Below are 23,063 nucleotides of genomic sequence, written 5' to 3' on the forward strand. Positions count from 1 at the left end.
GGTTCGATGACGGTTTGGATGTACCGTGCACTATTCAGTGTCCCCTCGACGATCACCAGTGGTGTACGGCCAGTGTAGGAGATCGCTCCCCACACCATGATGCCGGGTGTTGGCCCTGTGTGCCTCGGTCGTATGCAGTCCTGATTGTGGCGCTCACCTGCACGGCGCCAAACACGCATACGACCATCATTGGCACCAAGGCAGAAGCGACTCTCATCGCTGAAGACGACACGTCTCCATTCGTCCCTCCATTCACGCCTTTCGCGACACCACTGGAGGCGGGCTGCACGATGTTGGGGCGTGAGCGGAAGACGGCCTAACGGTGTGCGGGACCGTAGCCCAGCTTCATGGAGACGGTTGCGAATGGTCCTCGGCGATACCTCAGGAGCAACAGTGTCCCTAATTTGCTGGGAGGTGGCGGTGCGGTCCCCTACGGCACTGCGTAGGATCCTACGGTCTTGGCGTGCATCCGTGCGTCGCTGCCGTCCGGTCCCAGGTCGACGGGCACGTGCACCTTCCGCCGACCACTAGCGACAACATCGATGTACTGTGGAGACCTCACGCCCCACGTGTTGAGCAATTCGGCGGTACGTCCACACCGGCCTCCCGCATGCCCACTATACGCCCCTCGCTCAAAGTCCGTCAACTGCACATACGGTTCACGTCCACGCTGTCGCGGCATGCTACCAGTGTTAAAGACTGCGATGGAGCTCCGTATGCCACGGCAAACTGGCTGACACTGACGGCGGTGGTGCACAAATGCTGCGCAGCTAGCGCCATTCGACGGCCAACACCGCGGTTCCTGGTGTGTCCGCTGTGCCGGGCGTGTGATCATTGCTTGTACAGCCCTCTCGCAGTGTCCGGAGCAAGTATGGTGGGTCTGACACACCGGTGTCAATGTGTTCTTTTTTCCATTTCCAGGAGTGTATTTGAAGACCAAATATGTCTGCTTGTGTCTGTATATGTGTGGATGGATATGTGTGTGTGTGCGCGAGTGTATACCCGTCCTTTTTTCCCCCTAGGGTAAGTCTTTCCGCTCCCGGGATTGGAATGACTCGTTACCCTCTCCCTTAAAACCCATTTCCTTTCGTCTTTCCCTCTCCTTCCCTCTTTCCTGATGAGGCAACAGTTTGTTGCGAAAGCTTGAATTTTGTGTGTATGTTTGTGTTTGTTTGTGTGTCTGTCGACCTGCCAGCACTTTCATTTGGTAAGTCACATCATCTTCGTATATGATTATAATAGAGGGAAACATTACACATAGGAAAAATATATCTAAAAACAAAGATGATGTGACTTACCAAATGAAAGTGCTGGCAGGTCGACACACACAAACATACACACAAAATTCAAGCTTTCACAACAAACTGTTGCCTCATCAGGAAAGAGGGAAGGAGAGGGAAAGACGAAAGGATGTGGGTTTTAAGGGAGAGGGTAAGGAGTCATTCCAATCCCGGGAGCGGAAAGATTTACCTTAGGGGGAAAAAAGGAGGAAAGGACGGGTATACACTCGCGCGCGCGCGCGCACACTCACACACACACGTATCCATCCACACATATACAGACACAAGCAGATGTCTGCTTGTGTCTGTATATGTGTGTGTGTGTGTGTGTGTGTGTGTGTGTGTGTGTGTGTGTGTGTGTGTGTGTGTGCGCGCGCGTGTGTGTATACCCGTCCTTTTTTCCCCCTAAGGTAAGTCTTTCCGCTCCCGGGATTGGAATGACTCCTTACCCTCTCCCTTAAAACCCACTTCCTTTCGTCTTTCCCTCTTCTTCCCTCTTTCCTGATGAGGCAACAGTTTGTTGCGAAAGCTTGAATTTTGTGTGTATGTTTGTGGTTGTTTGTGTGTCTGTCGACCTGCCAGCACTTTCATTTGGTAAGTCAAATCATCTTTGTTTCTATATATATAACACTATACTCATAGCTGCTGTACAGGATGACGAAGAATCAGTTTCCTCACTAGCAGTGTCGAACAGTGTGGAGAGATTTATGTAAATTCTGTCCATACATGTTTCTTTTGTTTGTATTATTAATAATTCATATCTGAATTCCATTTAGTGCTAACACACTTTGTGGAAAATACACACGCCCAACCAAGCCTGTCTGCACACTGCGTTGGTGTTATTCATAGTGCACTCTGCAGAGGCTCAGTATAACTTTGTGAAACAACCTTTACTTGCTTCTTGTGATGTAGTGGGGCAGATAGTGGGAAATCACTTGCTCTCTCTCCAGATTGTATAATGACCTGTGAAGAAGGGAATTGCATGGCCACAATTGAGAGATGGTAAACGGAAACAGTAACTATTCCCCATCCTAAGAAGGCTGCAAGAAAGTGCTCACATAATCCAGAGGATTCTGACACTGACTCCCCTTGTTGTAGTAATATCAAATTTGAGACACAGAAGCAGCTCAGGCTGCATGGTCAATACCCAAACAGCCCGGAGAACTTTAACATTGACAGAGATTAGACATATCTGTGGCTTCAGAGAGGGAAAATGACTACATGCAGACAGGTCTTAAGGACGACGAACTTCATAAAAGTGACAGTAAAAACCACTCAGGTCAGTAGATGTTGACTTTCTGAAGTACATTCTTTGACAACGGTTCACATAAAATCAGGCTACCCAATGTTGATAAAGAATAAATACCTCAAGAGGCACAGTGTGGTGTGCTTACATTTTCATTGGCAAGTGTCTTCAACTCTGCTGGTACTAGATCTCTCCTAAAACTGACACAACTAAACACCTAAAGCAGTCATGACAGATGATCATAACAATATTCCAATCAACGAATACATACTGAACGAACTATAACATCAAACAAGCCTGATATTGTTATAAATCAGTGAGTTGAGAGGTCATGCTTGTTAATCAATGCCTTAGTCCCATGTAATTAAAATATTAGTGATACGGCAATTCGAAAGAAATTGAAACACAAGGATCTTAGTATTGAGTTCTATCAAAGGTGGAATATAAAAACTGAAATGCACTGTCATCATTGTTGCTCTGGAACCAGTAGCCCACAGTTTCAAGAATGTTGTATCTAGATACTAGAAAATGTAGTAAAGAAAGTGATATAGGCATTAACAATATTGGTCGGAAGTACCCATAAATGGTGTAAAGTATTGCAAAATCATTTGAGTCACTGAGCCTAAGAGAAGTTGTTAGTATGCTGGAGTGGACTTGACTCTGTGCAACAAATAACCTCTGCTGTGAAATAATGATGATGATGATGATAATGATAAGCTCAGAAGACCGTGTAATGACCTTAGTGTTGTTCTCTGGCATATTGCATCATTTATGCCATATGGCAGGACATGGAGTCAACACACTATTCTCCTGGCTGATTTCAGCTTTCCCAGACTGTGGAGCCACTACTTGTCAATTCAAGTAGCTCCTAAATTAGCATCACAAGGCTAAGTGGATTCTGTTCCGGGCTTCCCACCTCACCAAGGAAAAATCACGAGCTGCACTGAGAATTGAACCCACGTCCTTTACACAACAGTCAAACACACTGACCTCTTAGCTATGGAAGCAGACTATAGTAGTAGTAGTAGTAGTAGTAGTAGTAGTAGCAGCAGTTGTAATGATGATGATGACGACAATGTGTATTCTTGGTTGTATTAGGTGGAAGAAGAAGAAACTTTTTTGAAGAGTATTGGAACACTTGTTCTAGAAAATTGTTAAGGCTTTCATGGCCACTTGTTGACAAACTGCCTGTTGGCTTCTGTCTCCGGTTCTTCGGCCGATGTTCGTCTTATGACTTTTCTGATGTTTTGCCGGCATGAGTGGCTGGTGCTGTCAAAGTTCACCCTCTATTGCTGGTGGTGGACTGGAGCCGAGCTTGCGGCTGCAGACTATATGTACCTGTCACGCCGACGTCCGAGGACTTCTCCATGGTATATTGTGCAAACACGGTGTAAAGACTATTTACAAACTGACAACAAAAGCCAAAGTGTGTCTTAGATCGGAAAAGGTGAAAAGGGTCCCATGTGCAATGCTAGGATATACTGCATGCTATGCACATGCAGAAAAGTTTATGTTGGAATGATTGGGTGATCAATCCACACCAGGATTACAGAACATAAATGACATTGCAGGTTGGGGCAGGTGGAGAAATTGGCTGTGGGAGAGCCCTTGCTGTGTGAGACTGACCACACAGTGAAGTTCGCCGACACGGAAGTTCTGGCTGTAGAGAATAACTATCACACCCATTTGTTCAGAGAAGCTGTAGGAATACACAAAAACGAGAACAGCTTCAACAAGAAAGAGGAAAAATGGGTCCTGGCTTCCTGTGCTACAGCTAACGACTGTTGCAGTTAGCAAGGGAACCACACCGAAAATGACCATGGAGAAGCCCTTAGACATTGGCACACCAGGTACATATAGTTTGCGCCCACAAGCTCGGCTCCAGTCCACCACCAGCAATGGAAGGTGAAACTTTGACTATGCCAGACACTCGTGCCGGTGAAATGCCAGAAAAATCATCAGACAAACGTCAGCTGAAGAACCCGAGACAGAAGCCAACAGACTTGTTCTAGAGTTGATGTTACTGCTGACAAACGGTTTCTATGATTTCAGCTTGCTGAAGATGAGGAGCAGTTAAATCAGCTAATGGCCATCCAGGATTTGATAGAAGAAGGCGAGGAAGAAGAATTCAAGGTAAGAAGTACCATAATGATTGCTTTTCAGTGCCTAAAAGTTCTTCACAATTTTTAAGTAGTTCATATTGTGATATGGTGATGACTGTTGCCACTCTGCAGGAGAAGTCTCACATTAACTGTTTGTGACAGAGTTGGTGCTGTGTTTACATTATCACATTACTCTTCATGGATTTCAGTTGTCATACGTAAATTACCTGTTGGGGTGTCGTAACTAAATGTCGCTGTTAATCTAGTCCAAACCCATAGTAGTTGAAAATGTATTTTCTGATATAGTTCGCTACAAAGTCTCAGTAATGCATGCTTGCAAATGTCTAAATGTATACTTGCCCGACAGGACGGCACTAAAACATAAATGACACAATGTAAAGGCATAAATATCATTTATCATAGCTACAATAATGTAATTAAGTACCATGCAACCGGCTACCGAGAAAGTCCTGTACGTAATACAGTTGAGAGGGGCATTCAATAAGTAATGCAACACTCCCCCCCCCCCCCCCCCCCCCCCCTCCGCACCCCACCAACACCACCCACCCCACCCTCAGAAGCAGGTTGGTTTTATTCAGGATTCCAATACACCGTTTTATTCTCCACTCTTTAGGCTACAAAACACGCTTTTTCAAAGCCATCTCCATTCACTGTGATGGCCTTGCGCCACCTCACTGGCAGGGCCTGTATGACCACACGGTGCCACTACACTGATCGATGTTAGAGCCAATGTCTTGCTGCGCCAGTAACCATGTACTGCTTTCTGTGAGTGCATCCTTCATTCTACCAAACAGATGGAAGTCGGAAGGTGTGACAACAGTCCAATCAAGTTGTGCAAGCTCCTCTTGGGTGCTGAGACTTCTGTGTGAGGCATTGTGTTGTCATGGAGACGGAGGAGTCGTTCACATTTTTGTGGTGACGAATGTGCATGAAAGTTATTTCTTCAATTTCCTGAGGGTGTCTGTGGTCGGCTGGCACATGGGAGATCAGACAGTTTGATGCGACATTGTTGCTGTGATGACAGGTGCCTCACTCGATGACTCGCTATGCTTTTGTTCAGTGCCACGTCTTCATAGACGTTTAACAAACAGCTACGAGAACATCTACAATGCTCTGGTTTTCCACCGAAAGAATCTCATTGATAGCTCCCTGCTTGGAACACATCTCTGTTACAGATGTGATTTTGAAGGCTGCATATAGCACCGTTATGTATCAGAATTTCATGAAACTATAGTGGCTAAGGAGGAATATTCCACGATGTCCCACAACAAATCCCATATTTTTTTCAACCGAAATTGAGCATAAAAAGAATTATGTTGCATAATTTATTGAATGGCCATCATAAATAACTTTGCTGTCTCTGAAAGTCGATGAGTTGGTCAGCTGGACTGAAATAAACTTGCAGATACTCGTGAATCACTGTTCCTACTGTTCCATAAATAGTGACTGCTATGTCAGAACCATATTCATGATAGAACTTTGGATCTGCTTGTAGAAGAGATGGCACTGCTGGAACTGGGCTCTCTAGTGGAATTTCGGGAACTAGCTCAAGTGTTGGCGGCATGTCGTCTTTTGTCATCTTGGCTGAAGGATCTCCAATTGTGCCCATACTTTGCGGAAGCGAAGCAGTCCACAGTTGACAATAGTGCTCTGTCTCTGGGAGCTGGCAGCACAGTTGGCAATTAATTCGAGGTGCTGACGGACGTGTTGCAGAAACAGAAATTGGTTCCACTTAAGTAAATGTCGTCAGTAGTTGCCAGCTGCCTTCCAGTTTCGAGCAGTCAAGTAGTGTGCCTGTCTGGTAGCAGCCTCTTGTAGTGTTGCTGCTATATACACAGAGTCACTTCCTAGGTGGAGGGGATGTAAACTGGTGAAGCCAGCTGGCTTCATTAGCAGCCTGCTTCCTTGTTCGCCTACGTACCAATTTGGTGGGTTCAAATATGTTGCACCCTCTGGCATTGGCCAACTGCACCATGGGAAACTGATGCCAAACCACAATGAGGTGGCAGTCAGTCAAGTGTTTGTTTTTTTGACATCCATAGTCTTGTGTGAGGTGAGCTGTGATGTCCACCTCCATCACTAGGTAGCTGCAACTGGGCCTCACTGCTGGAGGTGCTATTGAGAGCAGGTGACGACTGCATCTGAAGCTCCCTCAGATGGCTGGCTGCATACAAGTCTTCTGATTCTGTAAAAGAAAACACTGGAGAAGTTCTACCTGTATGCAGGTGAGCAGCATGTGACCTGATTTGGATTTTATGGCACATAGCAACTCCATTTGAATATTTATGTAAAACGTAACAGTACTGAGCTGCTCTATGATTACACCTGGTACCCATGAATTTTTCCCATGCTTGTACTTAGTGAGGGGTACCAGATCATTTATTAAAAAAAAAAACTTTGAAGCTTGGCCTTTGGAAGCACCAGTGAGTTTAAAATGATGTTGATGTACAGTGCAGTCTCCCCTGAAGTTTCTCAGCTGGAGACTGTGCATTGTGTGGATGGTCCTATATTGAGAGAAGTAAATCAGTAAAGCATTGTCTTTATAGTACTGTTAAATGAGCTCCATCATGTGTGACTTAAAAGTTCATGCAGATCTTTCAGCAAATCTGTTGGTGTCAGGATGAAATGGTGCAGTAATGAAGTGTGAGATGCAGTTTGTTTCTCAAAATAGTTTAAATTCCTGAGAAAAAAATTAAATGCATTGCCTGTGACAGTTGATTTTTTTCAGTCTTTCACACCATCGGGTGGCTTGCGGAGTATGGATGTAGATGTAGAGAAGACGTTTAACAAGGCCTTAATTGTGTTGTTAACGTTATTGATGACATCTGTATCACAAATGGGAATATGGAGAAACCATCAATGAGGATGGACATTAGCTTCCTAGAAACAGTCTTGCAAAATTGACATGTGGATGTGACCATCATTTCAACACTTTTGTCTATTTGATTTAAGTACCACAGGAATAACCACTTAAGTTTTGTATATTTCTGAATGTACCAGAATGACACCTTTTATAAGCTGTAAGTGCTTGTTTCATATTCCAGCAAGATTTAATCTGATGTCTTGTCATTAGGCCATTCAGTTTGAATGTACTGCTCAATCTGAGACAAAACAGGATCTTTAGACACAAGCTTTGCAGTTATTACGTTGGTGCATAAGTTCATAGCATTTTTTGTTTTGCATGTTGGTATTCCAATTGTAATGGGCTTATTTATCGATTGTCAGTTTTTATTTGTAGTTCACTGTTGCTATTTGAGTTTATTTATTGTTATTTTGTCATCTGGAGATAGTGATTGTAGCTCTGGCCACTAGAAAATAGAGTGCCAAGTGGAGAAAATCTGAATATTTCCAATATATTCTTCAGTTTGAGTTAAATAGAGAGGTGACAGCAGTGGAGACAAACTGAAACATTTTCACTGTGTATGTGTAGAATGGCATTAGACAGAGCACGGCAAGAAAATGGTTTTCTCGTTTTAAGGTGGATTGTTTTGACAGTAGTGATTATCATGTTCAGGAAGACCTTCAGGGTGTGATGAATTTTGTTTAAACACATGAACCCACAGTGGTCCATATCATTGTACTCAAGAATCGGCTAATGTGTGAATGGCTACCATTCCACCATCATGCAAGATTTGCATGTGGTGGGGAAGTTCAAGGTTCAAAAATTGAGTGTATGGATACTGCATGCTCTACACCAGGGGTCTTGAAACTACCGCTTGCGGGCCAACTCTGGCCTGCGATCACAATCAATCTAGCTTGCGGTAACAGGTCGGACATGTGGTATCCACCCCACTGTTTTTTTTTAAATAGCAGTTGAAGCTTGCTTTTAGAGCACCTCCCATAATGAGTGATTTGCATAATAAGTAGAAGAAAATTTAAGGAACTGCCTTCCTTGATGACCGATGTTTTGCATAGTGTGTCTGTTTAGCGTTACTCTTTCAGTCTTTTGCAACCATCTTCTGGCCGGGATTGGTATCTTTAGCCACTATAAAGTCAGTTGTACTCCTATAAAGTACCGCTCTGTAAAGTAGAAACTCCAACAATGCTGTATTCAGTTAGCTGTACAGTATCTATTTATGAGCTCCAGTGCTGATTTGTCATCATTAACTAACACAAATTCATTAGAGATGCTCTTTAGGCAGCAGCTGCGCACACTACGAAATTAATTAATGATAATACTTTGTTTCTTTTAAGACAAATCTTGAAGTACAGTTGACCTAGATGATTGGAAAATTACGTGAGGTATTTGGGAAGTGGCTGTACAGAAGCATGCTGAAAGTGCCTGGGACAGATAAAATACAACGTAAACAACAATATTCTATGCAAAATGAAGAAAGAAAAAGAAATCATAATAACAGTAAAATGCAGGAAACCAGTGTCTTGCCTATGTAGTGAGAAATGGAAACAGGTATTAACAGCGGGAGAACGTACTTCAAGGAAAGGTATGTGCTAAAAGAGAACAAGGAAGATCAAAGGTCACCAACATCCAGGCACTAGAAGAAGAATAAGTTTACTAACAAGTTCTGAAAAGGTCAAGTTGTAAACCTCAAGTATCAGGCAATTTCGAAAAGCAAGTATGGTAGAGGTCTATATTTCAAAGTTTCTCTTCTCATTTAATCACACTGAAAATAATCAATTACTGATAGTATACTGTAATTGGATAGATAAAAAAAAATCTACTCACCAAGTGGCAGCAGGTGAATACACACACAAAAGGATTTAATTTTTACAAGCTTTCAGCTTCAGCCAGTGGCTCCTTCCGACAGAAGAGGTGAAGGGGAAGGAAGACGGGTGAAGGAAAAGGATTGTAGAGGTTTAGGGAAGGAAGTCTTTCCTTCTCATCTTGTCTGGTAAGTCTCCCTTGACCTGGTATTCGGGGTGACTTTTCTGAACTGTACCCCTTTCCCTAAACCTCTCCAGCCCTTTTCCATCACCCATCTTCCTTCCCCTTCATCTCTTCTGTCAGAAGAAGGAGAACTGGGTCCGAAAGCTTGTAAAAGCTAAATCCTTTTGTGTGTGTGTGTGTGTGTGTGTGTGTGTGTGTGTGTGTGTGTGTGTGTGTGTGTGTGTTCCCCTGCCACCGCTTGTGAGTATATTTTTGGTTGCAGAGCTCTGAAATCTTCTGCATTATTGAGTATGTGGTACAGCTAATACAGATCGGTTCTGTTGAAAATAAAAATTATTGATCTCAGTCATGTTTGGTTCATTATTCTCTGTTTGTGAGTGAAAGTTCTCTTGAATATTTGTCAAGTGGTGGCTTATACTTATCATTAGCCTGCTGTTTCCAATCTTTTATGCTACCTGTACTTCAGGAAAACAAATGAAACATCTTTTACACTTACAAATTGTGTAACTGTTTCTCAATATAGAATATAATTCTGACTATTTTGCAAGGTTCGCAGGAGAACTTCTGTGAAGTTTGGAAAGTAGGATATGAGGTACTGGCAGAATTAAAGCTGTGAGGACGAGGTGTGAGTTGTGCTTCTGTTGCTTAGATGGTAGAACACTTGCCCGCGAAAGGCAAAGGTCTCGAGTTCGAGTCTCAATCCGGCACACAGTTTTAATCTGCCAGGAAGTTTCATCGAGAAATAAGTCATATTTAAATGGTGCTCAAAAGAGGAATTAAAAGCCTGCTGAGATGAAGACGTTAAAAAGACAATGAAAATGGTACAATCTTCCAGAGTTCAGCTATGCACCTGTAACAGATATGTACTAAAATTAATAGCAAAAGTGAAATTGGAGAAAAGTCTGATGATTTAAAAGTTAAAATGGAAGTCAATACAGTTGGAAAAGTAAAAGGGGAAAGATTCTGACACTTTGCAACTTCGCAGTGAACATTATATAAAATGAATTGGTTTTAAATTCTGGTGACGCATCAACAGGCACCAATCCACCACCAGCAGATTGTTCTTTTTCACATCAAGATAATCAGCAAAATGAACCTTTCACCACTGACAGAGAATTATTCCAAGGCAACCGAATGACGAAAGTAACTAAAAATTGTAAACAGCAGGCCAAGCAAGCTCAGGATCCTTTTCCTAGACACACTGAGAGCAAATGATAGTTTAGCTGTGATTATTATGATAATTATACTAAAACACATCAGAAAATTGAAAAGTCTTGGCTGTGATGTTGCTGTACATCAGATGCAGCATATTGTGTCAATATGATGAAAAGAAAAGATGATGCCACTCACTGTATAGTGGAGATGCTGAGTTGCAGATAGGCACAACAAAGAGACTGTCACAAATAAAGCTTTCGGCCATTAAGGACTTTGTCAACAACAGATGTGTACACACACACACACACACACACACACACACACACACACACACACACACACGATTACAGTCTCAGGCAACTGAAACCACACTGCGAGCAACAGCACTGGTGCATGATGGGAGTAGCGAGTGGTTGGGGGTAAGGTGGAGGCTGGGGCAGGGAGGAGGAGGGGTAGTACGGTGGGGGTGGCGGATGCTGTCCTCACCCATCCAAACTTCTGTCATTTCCACTACTTCTACACTTTTCTGTTACCCAAAAAGCTCTTCACAATTGCTTTAAAGAAGACCAAGTAGCTAATTGGATATCTGTGAGTGTGGTATCAAAGGTTGGATTTTTCAGCAATTTTATTATTTGTGGTCCAGCAAATATATACTGTCTTTCAGCTTTGTCTCACTTAATTTGGGAAACTTTTCTTTTAAGTAATTGAAGGCCTCATCTTCTTTATCCAGAGCTTTTACAAAGTTCTTGATAAGGCCCAACTTGATATGAAGGGGAGGCAAAATGATTTTATCGGGCTCAACCAATGGGGTACTGTTCACATTTGCGTTTTCAGGAACACATGACTTTCTTATAGGCCATTACTTGACTGTATAGTGGTTCCTGGTGTCACGACTGTCCCAAAGGCACAAAAAGCAGCAGTATTTTGTGAATCCATCCTGTAAACCTCTAAGGAGTGCAAGAACTTTTAATCACAGCAAATGTGCCATTCGTGATCCTTATATTTGATTGCCTCTAGCAGCAAAACCATGTTTTCATAAATTTCTTTCATGTCTACTGCATAAGCCAAAGGTACCGATGGAAATGCATTGCCATTATTCAGTAGTACTTTTTTCAAGCTGGTTTTACTGGAGTCAGTAAATAGTCACCACTCCTGTGGATTATGTTGTACACCTAGCTGCATCATCATACCATTGACATCTCTACATACACACATTGAGTTCTGCATATCGAAATATTGAGCAAAGGAAGCACCTATTGTTCGGAAACAGGACATTTTTCTCCCTGGAGCTAGAAGGTTCTGTTGTTGCAGTCTCGACCTCAAGAGTTCAGCTTGCTGTTTCGAAAGTTTTAGATCGTGAACCTAATTGTTCAGAGCTGAGGCGAAGTGTCATGATATTGAGAGCAGTACACATCTATCTGTTCAATAATTTCTGATTCACTTGACATGGTGTCTGGTTATGTGGCTTTCAAGTTACAGACAGGAGCAGGCAACCCCTCATCATGGGGCACAGGCAGATGCACAGAATATATATTAGGATACTTTATTTTATGTCTAGTTTTGCTTGAATGTCCTGAAATATTTGTAAGAAAGAAGCAACACTCTGAATAATGGTCATTAGGCTCACACCACACCATCGGACCAGTGAATGGCATAGCTTGGTGTTTTCCTTTCAACCACTCAGTTAAGGTTGTAGTACATGCTATGCAGGCAATATGAGGTGCAAAATTTTTATCTTGATCACCAACAGGACATTCAGACTGCAATTTATATGCCTTCTTAACCAAATCAGCGATTGGTTTTCTTTGGGCTTTTGGAGTGAATTTCCCACACATATAACAAAAGTTGTCGGAGTGGTTTAGACAGCAAGATTTACTAGTTGCCATTTTTCTTATCGTAAGTTTTAAACACAAAAACTTTGCACTCTCTTTCACAGGAAACACTCACTGAGGATCTCTTTCACACCACTGGATTACCACACCAACCATTTACTGACGATTTGTAGATCTTCTAGCTTCCTCTGAAAATCGAAACACACCATTAAACATCAAAACAGAAGAACAGCATAAAGCGAAATACTGAATATGAAAAATAAAAATAAAAAAAAAACCTTTAAAAAGTCAAAAATCGTGCATGCTAGAACATTTGTTACAGTACGCTTGTTCGTCCACTGCTTGAATACTGCTCAGCAGTGTGGGATCCGTACCAGTTACGGGATGATAGATGAGATAGAGAAGATCCAACGGAGAGCAGCGCACTTCGTTACAGGATCATTTAGTAATTGCGAAAGCGTTACCGAGAGGATAGATAGACTCCAGTGGAAGACTCTGCAGGAGAGACGCTCAGTAGCTCGGTACGGGCTTTTGTTGAGGTTTCGAGAACATACCTTCACCGAAGAGTCAAGCAGTATATTGCTCCCTCCTACGTATATCTCGCGAAGAGACCATGAGGATAAAATCAGAGAGATGAGAGCCCACACAGAAGCATACCGACAATCCTTCTTTCCACGAACAATACGAGACTGGAATAGAAGGGAGAACCGATAGAGGTACTCAGGGTACCCTCCACCACACACCGTCAGGTGGCTTGCGGAGTATGGATGTAGATGTAGATTTTAAAGGTATATTTGGATTCTACATACCAAAATACATACTAGTTGATGTATCACATTCCAGATGCAAAATTGCTGTTGACAGGTGTGTTAGACCTTCTCTCTCTCTCTCTCTCTCTCTCTCTCTCTCTCTCTTTTTTTTTTTTTAAAAAAAAACTATAGTAGCAAACAACGGAAAATCCAGGATTAAATGTAACAATACAAGAGAAGGAAAGTTGCTACTCACCATGTAGCGGAGATGCTGAGCCGCGATAGACACAATAAAAAGATGCACACAAACATAGCTTTTGGCCATTAAGGCCTTTGTCAGCAGTAGACACACACATGCCGCACACACTCACGCAAGTGCAACTTGCACACACATCTGCAGTCTCAGAGAGCTGAAACTACACCAACTGTGTGTGTATGTGTGTCTACTGCTGACAGAGGCCTTAATGGCCGAAAGCTATGTTTGTGTAAATCTTTGTATTGTGCCTATCGTGGCTCAGCATCTCCACTATATGGTGAGTAGCAACTTTCCTTCTCTTGTAAAAACTATAATGGAAAATTTCAGCCAACAAACTCAGAAGGTAATGACTGAACTATTAAATGGTTGTGTTTTAGAGTGGATTATCATTGAAATTAAACAGCAGCCATTCTCTTCACTTTTTGCAGATACAACTCCTGATGTATCAAGAAAGGACTAGCTAAGTGTTGTGTGATATATGCACTTTGAAGGAAACCGGATAGAAAGCAGTCTGAAATAAAGAAATTGTTTTTAGGACTCCTTGAGCTAAGGGGGGCATGTTGCTGAGAGTTTTGAAAAAGAAATAATAAGTGCTTTAGAGAAGACAAACATACAGCTGGATAGATGCAGAGGTCAAGGATGTGATGGTGCTGTGTCTCTGAGTGCCAAGTACTCTGGTTTTCTGTCAAGAATTAAAGCACAGTACCCAAATGCTGAGTTTATGCATTGCTCAACACACAATTTTGATTTGATAATAAATGATACCTTCATGAATATAGTGGAATGACTACAGTTTTATGAGAAAATAGAATGCATTTGATTTCTTTAGAGCTTCTGTGGTTTGATAGCAATAAATAAAGGAAAGAAACTGACAGACATATTACAAGACTCTGAAGAAACTGTGCCCAACCAGATGGTCTTTCAGATTTGATTCATAGTTATCAATGAAACAGATTTCATACAGGTTTTGTAGTGCCTGTCCAGTGCCATTTTAAAGAGCAAGAAGGAGCAGAGAGGGAAAAAGCTTCTAATTTGATGAAAAGTATGAAAACTTTTGATACTGTCCTGCTGCTCATGTTTCAAAGGATGATTTTTGAAAATATTAATGTAGTTTGCAAACTGTTACTGCTGATATAGAGATTCTAACTGCAAGAGTTAATCTAATCACCTTAATTCTAACTGAAACAGTTTTGAAATTGTAGTAGAAGTAATGCAAGTACTAGTGAAAGTTTGAGGCATTGATCCAAAGTTGATCTCAAAATGTACTCATAAAATGAAGAAATTTTTTAATGAGCATTCTGCAGATCTTATAATTGTGGACATACACAAGTCTTTTAAGTCAGAGATTTCAAAGCTTCTGTTGATTTTTTATTCAACAACTACACAAATGTTTTACCAGACTACAGAATGTTAATGGTTATTCTTTCTTACATCCTGTTCGTCTTTTTAGGTTAGAAAATGAAAATATTCTGAATAAAGTAGAAAAGCTTTTTAAAAAGTATGGATCAGATTTTACGTAAATCTTTCACATGAACTATGAGCCTAAAAACACTTGAGTTGAACGAAGTTGGAAAGAAAGGAAACATATTGTCAGTTAAAGGTTTTGCAAAATGTTTGTTGAAACTACTTTTCTTGCATGTAGTTTTCCTGATGAATGTACAGCTCTTAGTGGTACTCAACTTTGACAGTTATTTCAGCTTTGCCAGAAAGATCATTTTCTAAATTGAAACAAATCAAAAAGTTTCGAAGAAACTCAATGTCAGAGTCCAGATAACTAATTCAGCAGTTTTAATCAATGAACATAAAACATATCATTCTCTCAACTTTCCCATGACATTGTCAAAAAGTTTTTGAATGCTAAGCATAGGAAAACTGGAAGATGTGTTTGCTGTAGCTTGTAGCCTCACTTCACAAAATTGAAGTCATTGTTTGTTAAATAAGGAGTGCATCAGGAGGCGCGTTTTTCCAATTTTAACATGAATTACGGTATGTGGATGTCTAATGTTTGCATATTTGTTCTTTAAATGTTTATTAGTAAATGTGGCCCTCCAAACTTTACTTACAGTGGACCACCCCAACCCCCACACCCGAAACCTTAGCTGCACCAGTCTGTAAAGTTGATCTTACGCACCTAACATCCTTCTTTAGTGTAACTCATATAGTAAATTAGGCGCAGTTTCCTCCAAGATCAGGAGCATTGTCCTAAATATTAAGAGTAATGGAATTAGCGATAATAAGGACATTGCTGTGATAGTTAAGTATTCTTTTTCTGAGCTGGTAGACTGTGGATTAGCTGTTAGTGAGACAAAGGATAGTCTTAAGCAGATAATGTCTATTACTTAAGATAAAACAGTTGCCTCCACTACTGAAAACATTCACAAGTGAAATAAATTGAATGTGGTCACATCTTTAACACAGTAATGGGGTGTTCCTTGACAGAGTAAAATATTGAGTACTGTTGTAAAAACTCTTACAGGGAATGTCAGAAATGTGAATAGACTTGTCAGTACATACCACAGTTCACAATATGTGTGTACCATATTGCTTCATTGTAAAGGATACTTTTTATGTGAAAACATGTAACATGGATCTACAGAAATTATATTTGTAAAAGAATGACATCTAATACACATTGAAAATCTCATTAATGTGAAGATGTGCTAAATGAATTGATGTCATATCCTTTTAATGGCTAAAAAAGATGCAAATCTCAAAAGTAAATTATACCATAATACTTAAAGCAGTTTCATTGTTCTCAAGTGCTGTTGTAAGCATTGTGTTTATAACGTTATCATTTAATTATTATGTTTGAGTATGTTATTACTGTGCTGATAGATTTTCATCCAATACATGGTCTAATGGACCTCTCCTGCTTTATATTCATTTATTAGGTCTGAAGATGGCAATGATTTTTGGTTATTATTTCCTTTGGCATTACAATAGTATTCATTATGAAACTCTGTTGAATATATAATTGAAATGTGTTGTACACTAAATATTAATAAGCATAGTCTTCACACAGTTCTTGTCCTTGACCAGCTTATCACCATATGGACCTATCACAGACTTATACTACAAAGAAATAAAAAAGTAAAGAGAGAGAAGTTTCAGACAAAACTACTGTTTGTATGTGTGATTGCCATAAATGGTCCTGCACAACTATTTTTTTTGGTAACTGATGTATTATAACTTTTGAAGAGTAAGAAAGTCATTTGCACAAAATGATTTTGTTTGGTCCTTTTTATTTTGCTTAGTTATGTACTAATATTAACCTTCCAGACAAATCAACACAAAGAAACACACATTAAGTGGTCCAGAAGAGGAATTTAAGTATGTACTTCTATCAATATCTCTTCAGTTTTTATTTTATTCTTCTTTTCCCCAACTAATTTTAAAAAATTATACATACCAATTGTATTTAATCTATCCTTTCTGAACACAGTTAGCTCCTTTGTAAAAATTTCGGCTGAATTTATTTTAAAGTATAGTCAGCATTCCATAACTGTAACGATTTGAGCTTCAGTGATTTCTGTTAGTGCTTGGAATTCTGGTTCCTTTCCAACAAAGCTACAACAGTTTAGAACTACTATGGTGTTTCTGTATTTCTTGAAGTACTGTGCAAAATTCAAATACTTTGCAGTGAAAAATAGTGGTTGTTCTGTGGATTTTAGATCACATATTGCTGCATACAAAATGGATTTAACATATGGAATAGATTTTAAGTGACTTTGTTGGCTATATAGCGTATGTCTCTCCTAAGAGTCCTCAGGTGCTTTTTCTCTGGTGTTTCAGCAGATTCCCGCAATTTCATTTTTGTGTTGTGTTGTTGGAGTTAACCGAGACAAGTAGTGGTCATCACCTCTATAAGGTGACACCAAGTGTTGACAGAAAGCATTCATTTGTTTCCCATTACAAACAAAATTATTTTTAAAGTGGAATTTTACATGCCCATTTGATAGAGAGGTCCCAAGTTAGCCCACTGTGATATTTGTTATATTGATATGTATTAACAGGGACAGTAAAACTCAAAGAATAACCAGTACTCCAACAGCAACAGCACTGCCCTGGCCCATGCTAACAGCTAGTGCCAAGCGTGCAGCTTTATTGAGTTGCCTCTGGCTTGCTATTTATTCTTCATGTTTTACTGTCCTTGTTAATGCATACCGATAAAACAAATATTGTACTGAGCTAACGTGGGACCACTCTGTGTAGGGGAATGTAAAATTTTGCTTTAAAAATGTTTTTTTTTTTTTTTTTTGTGTGTGTGTGTGTGTGTGTGTGTGTGTGTGTGTGTGTGTGTGTGTAACAGGGAACAGACTAACAGTTTTGTTGATACTTGGCATCACACAAAAGATGTAATGAGCAGTTATTTGTTTGGGCTGACTCCAGCTACACAATGCAAAAAAGAAGTTACAAGTATCTTCTGAAACACCGGACAAAATGTACATGACTCATAGGCGAGATGCCCATATACGTATGAGGGTGGTTTGAAAAGTTCTCACAATCACCACGAGACGTCAGTGCTAGCGCAACAAGTTGTTCTTGTGATATTAATTGGATTGTTGCCTGTAGACGCATGCCACGTCAGTGCTCTTGGAAGAGAGCTGTGGCAATGACGTGGCTCTGTTGTTGTTCCCACTTAGTGATTTGGGAAGATGGAAAATATAGAGATTTGTGGAGTGATGAAGTACTTCATAAAGAAAGGTATGAAAGCAAGGGACATACATGCCAATTTCCAGAATACGCTGGGGGACTCTGCTCCTTCATATTCAAATGTTACCAAATGGACAAATGAATTTAAATTTGGTCAGGACAGCTTAGATGATGATTCGCGCTGTGGTTGGCCAAGATGTGTCACTACTCCAGAAATCATTGCAAAAGTTCACAAAATGTTCTTGGTGGACGAAGATTCACTTCAAATGAATAATTGATAGCCGGAGTTGACAATTATTTTATAGGCCTGGAGGAATCTCATTTTCGAGATGGGATCAAGACACTGGAATATCATTGGACCAAGTCTCTTAATCTACAAGGAGACTACATTGAAAATTAAAAAAAGTATTTCAGTGATGTATGTACTTTTTCTCTAATCCATTCCGAGAACTTATGCTTGCCAGAAGTCACCTGACTGAAGAATTAAAAATGAAAAAATTGTCTGCAAGATGAGTGCATGACTCTTGACGCTGGATCAAAAAGTACCGTCACCATGGCAAAATTACACAAACTAAGGTATGAATTGTTGCCACACCCATCTTATTCACCTGATATGGCTCCGTCAGACTTCCATCTCTTCCCAAAACTGAAAATTTTTCTTGGTGGACGAAGATTCACTTCAAATGAATAATTGATAGCCGGAGTTGACAATTATTTTATAGGCCTGGAGGAATCTCATTTTCGAGATGGGATCAAGACACTGGAATATCATTGGACCAAGTCTCTTAATCTACAAGGAGACTACATTGAAAATTAAAAAAAGTATTTCAGTGATGTATGTACTTTTTCTCTAATCCATTCCGAGAACTTTTCAAACCACCCTTGTAAAATAAGGGAAATTTAATGGCTTTTTGTAGCAAAAATACACACATTCATACTACAACCACATAGACACTCAAAAGCACACACACCTGTGGTCACAGTGAGACTCATTATTGATTGATAGATTGCTGTTTGGGTGTCAGTATGGTTGTGTTTGTGAATATGTGCACGTTAGCAAGAAAAAGAGCTAGTGCTCGAAGGCTAATGTGAATGCTGTTTTCTGTTATGTGTTTCTGTGCTCCATGCATCACATTTTCCTTATTTTATATATTGCTCCATCCAGGAATTTCCATGATTGGTTGATTATATGGTATACTTCTCTCTTCACATATTACAATTGTTCAGGTTAGTTGTCACCTTTTTAGTACTGGGTTTCTTTACAGTGTTGTGATTCTTGATTAATAAAATGGTGACTGGCAGTAACATATAACTGTCGGTAATGACCTCATTATACACACAGAACTAAACTGTGATCTTTGGTTTTTCCTCCTCCCTCCCCCCCCCCCCCCCTCCCTCCCTCCCTCCCTTTACTGCTGGCACTGCACATGTCAATGCACATAAAGAAAATTTATTACACTTAAAATTTTTGAGTTTAGACTACAAAGCAAAAGGTTATAGGATAAAATTCTTTCTTTCAGAAAGCCCTGGCATCATATGAGCTTGAAAACCTGAATGAACTGCTGAAAATGATATCGCAGCTGCAGAGTAGAATAGAAAAAACACGGCAGAAAATAGTGGCAGCTAATACCTCTGAAGATCCTCTTGAGGTATGACAGTGTTTTCTCTCAATTGCTTTTTTCTTTGTATTCATTCAGTTAAAGGGACTGAAACTTAAATTTTCATTTGTTTGATGAAATTATTCATAGATTGGGAGGGTTCTGTTTCATATCGTGTCAAGATGTCTGGACTTTGTGTGTGTGTGTGTGTGTGTGTGTGTGTGTGTGTGTGATTGTGTGTGTGTGTGTGTGTGTGTGTTTGTTTCATAAGTAACAAAGTATTAAATGTTATGTAATCGGATGGATAAAAAACCTACTCACCAAGTGGCGGCAGAACACATGCATAAAAGACTGTTGTAATTGGAAAGCTTTCGGAGCCAGTGGCTCCTTCAGGCAGAAGGGTTGAAGGGTGAAGGAAAAGGTCTGGAGAGGTGTAGGAAAAGGGGTAGATTTTGGGAAAGTCACCCAGAACCACAGGTCAGGAGAGACTTACCATACGGGATGAGAAGGGAAGACTGATTGTTGGGGACTCATCGGATGAGATTTAAAAACCTGAGAGCTTAAAGGTGAAAGACGGGGCAGTATGCAAGACAGAGATTACTACTAAAACATTGTGCACGAGTTAATAACAGTGAAAAGCTAAGTGCATTGTACGTAACAGAGGTGGGAGGTGGCAGTGAAAGAGAGATGGGAAAGACAATGAAAAATGTAGAAAACTAAAACAAAGTTAAGCAAAGAGTAGTTACAGTGGAAAATACTGATTTATCAGGCCGTCGTATCCAATCCTGATACTGCTGATCCCTCCACAAAACAGCTTTGGAGCACATCATTGGTGACTCAGTATTATCCTTATTTGGAATGTGTTAATCAGCTACTTCGACAGGGCCATGATTTCCTAAAAGCACGCCCTGAAATTAGATCCATTCTGTCTGAAATTTTGCCCGCCACACCTAGAATAGCTTTCCGTCACCCTCCCAATCTCCGCAGTATTCTTGTCAGATAATATGCTCCTTCTGCAACCATCTCCCTACCCTATGGTTCCTACCCCTGTGACCATCCCCGCTGCAAGACATGCTCCATGCACCCTCCTACCACCACCTATAATAGACTTGTATCTGGCAGAACATATACTATCAAGATTAGGTTAGATTAGATTAGATTTACTTTCATTCCAATTGATCCGTAGTGAGGAGGTCCTTCAGGATGTAGAACATGTCAGAAAAACAACAATACGTGACAAATATTTACAACTAAAACATATAAGCTAATGTACCATTCCACAGGTCCCAAGTGGAATGATCGTCATTTTTTAATGAACACTATATGAAAGAGTCATTTTACAATTACTAATGCACTGAATTTAAAATTAAAATTTTTTTAAATTTATTTATAAGGTAATAAACATGTAATACAACTACTATAATACTTATTTACAATGAACACATTACTGCACTGACATTGTGCAGAAGTTATAATATCACACACACAAATCAGTTAGTTCTATTGAGAAATTAATCAATGAAGTAGAAGTAGTTGGCCACCAATAAATCCTTTAGGCTTCTCTTAAACTGAATTTCATTGGTTGTTAAGCTTTTTATGGCTGCTGGCAAGTTATTGAAAATGTGTGTTCCTGAATAATGCACACCTTTTTGTACAAGACCAAGTGACTTTAAATCCTTGTGAAGATTATTCTTATTTCTAGTATTGATTCCATGAATTGAGCTCTTGGTTTGAAAAAGTGATATATTTTTAATGACAAATTTCATTAAGGAATAAATATATTGGGAAGCAGTAGTTAGTATCCCTAGTTCCCTAAACGGGCTTCTGCAGGATGTTCTTGAGTTCACACGACATATAACTCTTACTGCACATTTTTGTGTCCGAAAAACTTCACCCCAAAAAATAATCCCATATGACATTATGGAATGAAAGTAAGCATAGTATGTCAGCTTTTTCACTTTTATATCCCCTATGTCTGACACAGTTTGCATTGCAAATAGAGATTTGTTAAGATGCTTCAGCAGTTCTGTGGTGTGCTCCTCCCAGGTGAATTTGTTATCAAGCTGTAATCCCAAGAATTTAACACTGTCCACTTCTTCTATCTGCTTGTCATCGTATGTTAGGCATATACTCGTGGGACACCCCTTACAAGTTCTGAACTGCATGGAATGTGTTTTTTCCAAGTTTAGTGACAAAGAATTGCCTAGGAACCAGTTATTAACGTCCACAAATATTTTATTAGCTGATCTTTCTAAGACTACACTTGATTTGCTATTTATTGCAATGTTTGTATCATTGGGAAACAAAACAAACTTGGCTTCTGGTAATGTTACTGATGAAAGGTCATTGATATACACAAGAAAAAGTAGGGGGCCCTAATTGGAACCTTGTGGGACCCCACATGTAATTAGTTCCCAGTTGGATGATGCCTGATAGCTTGATACATGTCTCTTTCCTAATAACACCCTTTGTTTCCTGCCAGAGGTATAAGATTTGAACCATTTTGCAGAATTTCCTGTTACGCTATAATATTCTAATTTACTTAAAAAGATATTGTGATTTACACAGTCAAATGCCTTTGACAGATCACAAAATATACCAGTTGCCTGCAATTTTTTGTCTAATGAATTGAGCACATTTTCACTGTAAGTGTAGATAGCCTTCTCAATATCAGAACTCTTTAGAAATCCAAACTGTGACTTTGACAGTATGTTATTTGAGATAAGATGGTTATAAAGCCGATTATACATTCCTTTTTCTAAAATTTTTGAGAATGCTGGCAACAGTGAAATTGGACGGAAATTTGATGCTATTTCTTTAATTCCCTTCTTAAACAGTTCAGCATATTTCAACCATTCTGGAAATATTGCACTGATAAACGACTGGTTACACAGATAGCTTAATATGTTACTTAGCTCAGAATCACATTCTTTAATTAACTTTGTTGATATTTCATCATACCCACTAGATGTTTTTGATTTTAAAGATTTTATGATGGACATTATTTCTGCTGGGGTAGTGAGGGTCACATTCATATTACGGAAGTTACTTGAAATGTCTGGTCTGAGGTATTCCATAGCAGCATCTACCGAACCTGACAACCTCATCTTTCCAGTAACAGTTATAAAATGTTTGTTAAAAAGTTCTGCAACACCATACACATGTCACCAATGTATCATTTACTCTTAATGCTATTTGTTTCTCTTCATGTCTGGTTCTACAGGTCTCCTCCTTCACTATGTCCCATATTGTCTTTATTTTGTTATCTGGTATGACTATCTTTTCCTTATAATATATTTGCTTTGTTGTCCGTATTACAGTCTTT

The 23,063-nt window shown here is 39.9% G+C and overlaps 1 protein-coding gene across 3 annotated transcripts in view; it reads left to right on the forward strand.

The window, feature by feature from the left end:
* LOC124776382 (actin-related protein 5) overlaps positions 1-23,063 on the forward strand; it is a 195,412-nt gene that overhangs the window by 77,761 nt on the left and 94,588 nt on the right. For all 3 annotated transcript variants that reach the window (XM_047251348.1, XM_047251350.1, XM_047251349.1), the window contains 2 exons: positions 4,579-4,659; positions 19,661-19,789. In XM_047251348.1, the coding sequence (XP_047107304.1) occupies positions 4,579-4,659; positions 19,661-19,789 (210 nt within the window). The remainder of the gene's footprint in view (positions 1-4,578; positions 4,660-19,660; positions 19,790-23,063) is intronic.

Source organism: Schistocerca piceifrons, chromosome 2, assembly GCF_021461385.2.
Source record: "Schistocerca piceifrons isolate TAMUIC-IGC-003096 chromosome 2, iqSchPice1.1, whole genome shotgun sequence".
In the NCBI taxonomy this organism is placed as follows: Eukaryota; Metazoa; Arthropoda; class Insecta; order Orthoptera; family Acrididae; genus Schistocerca; species Schistocerca piceifrons.